We start from the raw sequence: 9,245 nt of genomic DNA, 5'->3' as shown, positions 1-9,245 counted from the left end.
GACAAGACTGAAGCTCCCAGAAGACAACGCTGAAACTCTAAATATATAATTTCAAAGATAGCCGAAGCTCTAAATTCCATCTTGTATTCCATGAAAAGAAAATCATCAGGTTGTGCAGAACCAAGCAAAAGAAACCGCAGGTTGACATATTTAGCTGGGACACGTGCGTTTGTCATGGAAACGGACCTCCTTACACTTCCCGCACATGCGGGGCTTCTTCTTCTGGCTCCCAACATCCTTATTTTGTTGTGCCCCCTTATCTGAGTGACCCCTAATTCTTTTGCATCTCCCCTTCGTACGAACGTCAGTTGGTGGATGAATGTCAATTTGAGTAGGCATACTACAACCAATATGTGCCTCAAATTCTTCTTGCCTGTTAGGATGATTGACATCAACTCTTTGAGACAAATCTCTTTTGAAGTCACGGAGAACATTTCTCAATGCTTCCAATTCTTCAGGAGAATGTTCAGCCAACCTGATCGTGTCGTCCAATGTGTCGTGTATCTTAGAAACCATTTTGCGCTTTGCCAAGTCTGAAGAACTGCTCGCGTTCTCCTCAAGCAAGTTGCCACTGCTATCATATAAAGCCTTCCTGTTAACTATTTTTTTCCACCTACCCAAAATAAAATGGCTAGGGAGATCATTGAGCTTGGCACCTCTCAAAACCAAGATGATATGTCGACATGGAATTCCACGTGTCTCAAACAACATGCAGGAGCAGTGAGCACTCGTGGATGATGTGTTGAATTGTACTTCTCTAGCCTTGCCATAATTACCACCTATAACCGTGGTTTTGACATCACCATCCTGTGAGATGCTTTCAATCAAGCAATGATCTCTAGCTGCAAGTACCTCCTTTTGAAAAGCTCGGAAGACTTCATGGGTGAAGTATAGACTTGCATGCTTCTCAATGCCCCATGATGTTACCAATTCAGGCATCGAATCAAAACATTCATGCTCAGCCTTAAGTTCATTCAGACGTTGCTCTTCTATGGCTGTACCAATCCTAATCCAAAACTCCACCAAAGCATGCTTGTAACCAATAAAATGGTTGAAAAATGAGTTAGCACTCTTTGATCGTGAAGTGGTTCTCAAAATCTCAGCCATGAATACACCCCTGAAGTACGCCGGTATCCATGACTCGCGGATTTCATATCTATGAGAAAACCACTCATTGTTCTCCAAAGCAAATTTAGAAATCATAGAAGACCAATTTGCCTCAAATTCAGCTGGATTTTCAGAGCCCCATACACACATTCACAACCTTATAGAAATCTTCATCTTCTCTCAAAGAAGGACCAACCTTTTCTGGAAGCTTTTTCATTATGTGCCACATGCATAACCTATGGATGGTTGTCGGCAAAACCTCTTCGATGGCGGCCTTCATGCTAGCATCTTCATCAGTTACTATAAGTCTGGGTGCTACTCCATCCATTGCTTTCGAGAACGTTTGGAACACCCATTTGTATGATGGTATCTTCTCATTGACGATCAAGGAAGCACCATAGAACACAAACCCCCTATGGTGGTTTATCCCTGTAAAAGGGCAAAATATCATATTATACTGGTTGGTGCTATATGTAGAGTCAAAAGACACCATGTCTCCTGCTATAACATAGTTCTTTCTACAAGTAGCATCTGCCCAGAACACATGAGTTAGACGATTTTTGTCATCAAGAATGTAATCAAAATAAAACGTTGGGTTGATTTGCTTCCTTTTCTTGAGATTATCAATGAACATCTGAGCATCTGAATCCTTGATCGAACTTCTCAAATTAGGATGATAATTCTGCAAGTCTCTTTTTGTGCAACCCACAAACTCAAACCGCCCTCGCCAATACGAAGCAATCGGAAGGCACCAGATGTGCCAATGCTAGCTGCATGGCATGTGAACAGAGTGGTCTTGGCCCTCTGACTAACTTGTCTATTTGACTTGATTAAATGTTATTTGCTAGGTGTGACAAATTCATGTGTGTGTTCTTCATGAAAATATACTATTGAGTATATGCCACCCTGCATAAGCTTGACAGTTATCATAGCTTCGCAACCACATCTAGTAATCTTTGTCTTCTTCTGCTTATTTGGCTTATTTCAGGTCACAACCTTCTTATCTTCCTCTGCCTTGGATATGAAACCTGCTTTGGCACACAAAAATCGTCTCCAGACCACCAAATTATCTACAGTCCTCTTCTGACCGATTCGAACTGAAAAGCCAACGTTGTGTGCATAAGCCTTGTAGAACTCTTCGACGGCTTCCATGTTCTCGAATGTCATGCCTACAGCCGGCTTTAGATTTTCATCACATTCCGGTGTACACGATGAACCCTAAAATCACAGGACGGAGTGCATCAGAAATTAATATCGGTTAGAGGAATATTACAAAAACTGAGGATAAAATAGATGCTCACACAAAAAGGCCCGCTGCTAGCTCCTTTCTTGGGTGTGCTGAAGCTATCCTGGATGACTGGAGGGAGATTGATTTCTGGTTGTCTATTATTGGCACCATTGGTTTGCAATGAAAATTCACAACCGAGCCTAGGTTCCATTTGTAGTTCAACAACAGCGGGTATGGATACGTATCAAAACATCACTTGATCACGTTTGCTCCAAGGACTAACAGAATTAATCAGGGACATGTACCACATACCTCTGCAAGGGTACGGGGAGATTGATTTGGTGCTTTATCGGAAGTTGCTGGATCCATACTCATAGAATGGATGTCGCCGCCGCTAGGTAGGGGCGGTGATGAGCGCCGCGCCGTCACACATACATGGGAGTCTAGTAGGAGGGTCGACGGCGGCGCTTTGCATGGATGGATCTCCATTGTGTGTTTGGCGTGACGACCAGAAGTCTAGGCATAGATGACTTGAGTCTTGGTTCGTACGTGTAGGGGGTTATGTGTGAAAGTGTTATTAGTTATCTTCTGAACCCTCCCACCTTTTACTAGATGCGTTGATTTTAGATCCATCGTCTCACGGGCAAACTTTTCAGATTTGCACCACCAGTTCATTTTCAAGGATACGTTCCCATTTAATGAACAAGCTTAGGACAAGTTTTTTCTAATTCTGAACGGAGTGAGTAACAGATAATATTTCCTAACACTTACATCACCCATCGCCAAGTCGAACGAGCCGAGGCGGGTGACACGATCGTGCACACACGCACAGCAAACGGACGGTGGCACACGCACGCACGTGCACCGAACCCGCCGGAAAACACAGAAGCACACGCCCGGCGACGAACACACGAGAAGAAACACACGCGTCGCGAGGCAATGGCACGCGTACGCCCGCGATCTCGCGCCCCACGGATCGCGATCCGGCGCGCGGCTGGCCGGCCAATGGCAGCGCCCCGCCCGCCGGTATAAAGCGCGGGCCTCGGACCACCGCACCTCGCCACAGCTCTGAGTTCCGCTTCACCAGTCACCACTCGCTAGAAGCTGCTCTGCTTTTCTCCAAGAAAAAGAAAGAGGGGGAGGTGCTCTGCTTCGTTCGATGGCGACCGTGATGGAGGAGGCTGCTGCTAAGGCGGTGGTCGGAGCCGGCGAAAAGGCGGAGGCGGTTGCTACGCCGGAGAAGGTTGATGAGGTGAAGCAGGCGGGTGCGGGCGGGGAGGAGATGGAGGTCGCCGGCGGTGAGGCGAAGAAGGCGGAGGAAGGTGGTGAGGTGAAGAAGGCGGAGGGGGAGGAGAAGAAGCCGAGGAACCGGAAGCCCCGGTCGGCGGGGCCGCACCACCCGCCCTACTTTGAGGTGAGCAAACTCTGTCCTGATGTGATTAAGGTACGGGAGGAATTCAGTCTTTGTGTTGAGTTCTGAAATGATCTTTCTGTGTGAAGATGATCAAGGAGGCGATCATGGCGGCGGGCGACGGCAAGGCGGGGGCGAGCGCGTACGCGATCGCGAAGCGCGTCGGGGAGCGGCACGGGGAGGCGCTGCCGGGCAACTACCGCAAGGTGCTGGCCGCGCAGCTGCGGAGCTTCGCCGCCAAGGGCCGGCTCGTCCGGGTCAAGGCCTCCTTCCGCCTCGCTCCCGCCGAGGAGAAGAAGGCCCTGCCGGCCAAGAAGAGGACCACCAAGAAGGCCGCGTCGAAGAAGGCGCGGCCGAAGAGGACGAAGAAGGCCGGGCCGCCGCCGGCGAAGCGGAAGCCGAAGCAGCCCAAGTCGATCCGCGCCCGGAAGGCCAACAAGGCCAGCGCCTGATGCCACCGCCGCCGCCGATGCCCTGTCCCCTGCACATATCTACTCCGTAGCAGTACTAGTCGTACGGGCACGTTCGATCGAGCTCGGTGTTCTGTAAATATCTACCCGTGTGCGTGTTTTCCCGGCAATAATGGCGCTCTCGTGTCCCGGCGTCCATGGACGCGAGGAAGGAGAAGATGGTGAATGTGGCTGTGGCTGCAAATCTTCTGTAAGACTGATGCCTGTACAACTCGTCTCTATGTTGTGATCATGCTCTGCTCCTCCCCTCTCCGGTTTCTAGTTTCCGATTGGTAGGGGGAACTGACCGTGGATGCTGCTGACCATGGCAATCGAAGAATCTTGTGGGGAGCTCATGTCTTGGAAGAGCAAGTAGACGATTCCTTAAAAATAACCCAACATCAGAGCAGCTCGCAAATTTTTTATGGAAACCGCTAGGGATCAGACTATTCATCCTAGCTTCCTATCAGGCCAGCAGCAAGCCATTGGATGGAAGCTTGTATAGCCGTTGGATGAGCAGTGGCCCCTGCGCACACGCAGATTCCAAAATTAAAACCTGACCGAGCTAATTACGTCCGTTATTTAGGAAACTAATTCAATGTCTTCCATATATTTAGCCAACAAATTTTGGACGGTAAGAAGAGTAGTAACTATAGAAAATTGGCATTGAACGAGGTATAATTTGCGGCCTTACAAAAAATGTTGTTTCTAATTCTGTTCAGTTTTGCTTCCGAATGAACTGCTTTGATGTGGATTTTTTTTCCGTCTTACACGCTGTAATTTATGTTTCCATCAATTGGTGAACACAATAAGATTGTGTCTAATTATATATTGTTTCAAAAGCATCACGATGCTGCTTTCACAAAAAACAAAAATCCTTGCTTCCATGGATGGAAGCATTTTGTTTTACCAATGAAAGCACCGTTTTTCGGAAACAATCCCTGATAACTGCTTCCAATAATCTCGTCTATTCTGTTAGCGCTGCGTGTAATTATGGGTCATGCAGTTTGCGCTGCGTGTAATTATGGGCCATGCAGTTTGCTTCCACACGAGAAAAAAATATTTTTCTATTGTGATGAATCCAGTGCAATTTGAATTGGGGGCCGCTACGCATCTGCCGGCGAATCTTTTTAACGCCTTGCAAGCCGTTAGATTTAACACAATCTAATCGCTAAACGTGCTCTTCTATCTGCTCTAAAAAAACTTAAGACCTTGTTGCAGAAACAACATTTTCATAGAGGTTGCGTTGCGGATTTTTATTTACAACATAGGTTGGGTTGCGGATTTTCTTTTGCAACACAGGCCGTGTTGCGGAATTTTTTTTGCAACATAGGTCGTGTTGCAGAATTTTTTCGGTCTTCCTTTCATTTTGCAACAACGGTGATGTTGTGGAAGAAAGTTTTGCAACATAGATAATGTTGCAGAAAATTTTGCAAAATGAAAAAAGTGTGCAGAAACACCGTCGTTGTTGCTTGCGTCGAGCGCCCCGCTACTAACCGCAACAGGGCAGTGGTTGTTTGCAAAAGCACGCCGCTACAGGGGAGCACACCAACGCGACGGAGTACCACCACCACCGCCCACCATCGCATCCCTCCCTTAATTTCGCCCCTGCAGGAATGGGGGGAAATCTGTGAATCTAGCGGGGAAAGGATGCACACCTGCTGCTTGTGCAGCCGTTGGCTACCTCAGATCGCGTCGTCCTCGTCTAGCGCGGTTGGTATGCCGTGGTCGCCTAGCCGTCGTCGACCACCCAGCCGCCGCCTCCGTCCCAGCCGCACTGTGCTCCGCCTCTCCGCTGCTGGATCTAACCACCACAGAGCTTTGAAACACGCTCTCAGTTGCAGAAAGCATTTCTGAAACTGTAGCTGAGCTGCAGACCCGTGCGCGTGGGTGCTGGGTGCTATTGGCTGTTGGATCAAAAGACGATCTGACGGACACGGAGCCGATGGACGTGGGCGTGAGATCAGCCGGCAGAAGGTAAGCTTTTCCCATTTGAAATAGCTACCTATCTAGAATATTTTGTTTCCCTCGTCCAACGAGATTGCTTCCAAGATATGACTAAATTGTTTACTACGTAGAAAAGAAATATATTTGCTTCCATCAACAGTGCTTCCAAAGAGAGAAAATAATCTGCTTCCAAAGAAAATAGTGTGTGCTTCCCAAGTTACGAATACTAGAAGAATGCCCGTGCGTTGCAACGCGGCCACATTAACTTTAAGAGTTCAATATTACGACATTGTCGACCTTTTTTACCATCAAATCCCCACACACACACTCTCCCTCCCTCTTCCTCACTCTCTCTCCCCCTCTCCCTCTCTCTAACACACACACATATCCATCTTATTGGGTACAGGACCATAATCCATCTATTTCACACACACGCTAGTGCATAACAATATGGATTATGTGTATTATATTTGCCACCAGAACTGAGGGAATTAATTTCATGTAAATCGGCCAGCCACAGCTCCAAGAATACGCGAAGGAGGTGGCCCGGTTCAGCGTCGGCGCCGTCCGGCGCGGGCCACGGGCCCGCTTTCAAGTGCACGCACGTCTTCACAAATATTATAACCAGATGTGAGAAATCACATACTAACACGATGTTGCAATCAATTTGTAATTAAAGAAGTCAAAAGTCTTTTTTCTTAAACCAGAATTTCTTATGCTGGAGTTTAAACAAACCCCACAATAACATGATCAATTTTTTTGCTCTACTTATCACCTAATTAAGCAAATGCATGACTTATGAAGCGGATAAGAAATCATGTTAACTTGGAACTAAAATTCCAACAAAAGAGTGAGGAACAAACCTTGTTATCATTGCTCTGAAGTCGGAACCTCCCCCTATTTGTTAGTGAAATATGAGCATGCTTAGAAGATAATAATTTCTTATGCAACATATGCTTTTACATATGAAAGAGCTACAAAATATGTTGACCTACCTATGTGCACTTCCTAAATCAAGCGGATAAAATTATTTCTATCGGCAATATAAAATACTAAACATTAGTTCGAATTAAATAATACAGCAGAATTGTCATTTCTGACTTTTCATCCATCACTGAATACGAAAGAAAGGGATAATGTCCACTAACCATGCAAATATTCTGACCATGGAATATTTAGGCTGGCGTATATGGGAAATCAAAGCTAAAAATGACTCGATGAGTTAGGGATACATCAATAAATATTGTAAAAAGTGATAAAAGAATCTGCAGCAACTTGCGACCCCACGAACTCGTATTCGCAATGAACAAGTTAGTGAGGCCGCCACGGTAGGCTAGCACCAAGGGACAAGGGCAACAACCGCCTTCTCATCCAACCTACTGATTCTGCTGGCGCTACTTTCATCCTAAGCCCGTGAGTACCGCTAGTGTGTTGCCACGTACGGAGAAACTACGAACTGAAATTTTTATCCAAATCATGAAAAATGTTAATGTTCCTCTCCTCTTCCATCCCTCGTGTGAACATACCCAATTCGTGGTTGGCTCACTACATTCAGCGTAGCTCTGATGTGCACTGCCCTCGCTCTTGATTAGTTGCCGCAGTGCCACATATCTACGCCAACAAGCTGGGGAAACAAATGCAAATGTTACACCGAGTCAAAATCAACCATCCCGCAATCGTAACAATAGAAAATATAATAACCAAAATTTAACATAAGAACTACTGCTTGGCTCCCAGATCCATCTCGATAGCCCTTGATCTGGCTGCTAAGCTTCTCCTAGCCGCCTCAACATCACGTCATTACCAAACATGTAGTGGATGCCTAGTGGGACAAGGATTAAGAAATAACATGAGGTGAAAAATACGATGGCTGTCAATTCCATAAAAGGATCCAAGTAATTTGACAAAACAGATCGGGAGCATTTTGTATAATCTCAAAAAAGCAACTAAAAATATGAGAAATGAATTTATGAAAATCAGCCCCTGCTCTCATTCATGCTCGCTTTTGTAATGGGAGGCAAGGAATGGGGATACCGAGAGAAGAAAGGATCACATGGACGGCAAGCCTCCACCACCGGCAAGTGGGGTTGCTTCACATCCAATCTCCACGGCCGCCACCTCCATGGGGACGAACTCCCATGTTCACAACCGGGCTCCCAATCGGCCGCTGCCTCGCTGATCTGATCCGCTGCCTTCAACACATGAAATTGTTTTTCATGGCAACATAGGATTATTCTACTGTGGGACGAAAAGACCAGGAAAAGTGTGGGCAGTATCAATTGCTAAAAAAGTGTTGGCAGTATTATCAAGATGTCTGAATTGATGTTTGACAAACATGAGAATAGCACAAAAATACTTCAGAAAAATAATCAAGAAATCTCACCAAAGAATGGCAAGTAACTGGATACTTGATAGAATTTAACTGAATTATGTACAAGGAACAGAATCACAAAACCATTCCATGGTGAATGTAACAAGAAATTACCCGTCATTGTGAGAGTGTTCAACATGGTGAACATACCCCAGTTCCTTCAAGACGCGTTTATCTAGCTTTAACAGGCATGTTAGCCATTCTTCCTGCAGGACAAACAAGGTGTTTCACTTTCGAAATTCTTTATGCAGAACTCAGGGTCTCATTGCTCAAATTCTAATTTCTACCTACTGACAAAGTCATCCAAATGATGTCAGGTTATAATGCCTCCTCAATTCAATCCTATGGAACTCGCGGATGATGCTCTCCAATGCATCGGGCTCTCCTCCAATTTTGATGATAGCCAAACTGAAGTCGTGGAACCTCTCTGCAAGCATAAAGAAATCAGAAAATCAAACAGTTTTTCAGTTGTTTCCATTAAAAAACTACTATGCAACCAAATCAAACACTAATACAACACTATCAGCAACATGTCTATTTTACTGCACATATACTATATTGATCACTATTTTGCAGATCGAATTAACAGTAAAAATCCCGGCCACCACTTTTGCTGGACTTTATCACGCCCTCTGTTTGATCTACGAGCGGCGGAATCGGGCACCCGACGCGCCATCTTCGACCCTGACCTAGCCGCTTCTGCTGGATCCACGGGGCGCATCAAGGGATCGG

At 46.0% G+C, this 9,245-nt stretch overlaps 1 protein-coding gene across 1 annotated transcript; it reads left to right on the top strand.

Moving 5' to 3' along the window:
* Positions 1-3,377: 3,377 nt before the first annotated feature.
* Positions 3,378-4,617, top strand: LOC119287984 (histone H1-like). The gene is made up of 2 exons (XM_037567602.1): positions 3,378-3,749; positions 3,836-4,617. The coding sequence occupies exons 1-2, from the start codon at positions 3,495-3,497 to the stop codon at positions 4,196-4,198; spliced, it is 618 nt and encodes a 205-aa protein (XP_037423499.1). The 5' UTR covers positions 3,378-3,494; the 3' UTR covers positions 4,199-4,617.
* The last annotated feature ends 4,628 nt before the right edge of the window (positions 4,618-9,245 follow it).

This window comes from Triticum dicoccoides, chromosome 4A (genome assembly GCF_002162155.2).
Source record: "Triticum dicoccoides isolate Atlit2015 ecotype Zavitan chromosome 4A, WEW_v2.0, whole genome shotgun sequence".
Classification (NCBI taxonomy): Eukaryota; Viridiplantae; Streptophyta; class Magnoliopsida; order Poales; family Poaceae; genus Triticum; species Triticum dicoccoides.
This window is presented reverse-complemented; position numbering and strand designations above follow the sequence as displayed.

Excerpts from the sequence above, each read along its gene's own strand:
- LOC119287984 (XM_037567602.1), top strand. The coding sequence starts at position 3,495 with ATGGCGACCGTGATGGAGGAGGCTGCTGCTAAGGCGGTGGTCGGAGCC. Across the intron at positions 3,750-3,835 it reads ACCACCCGCCCTACTTTGAG|ATGATCAAGGAGGCGATCAT; the intron begins GTGAGCAAACTC and ends TTCTGTGTGAAG.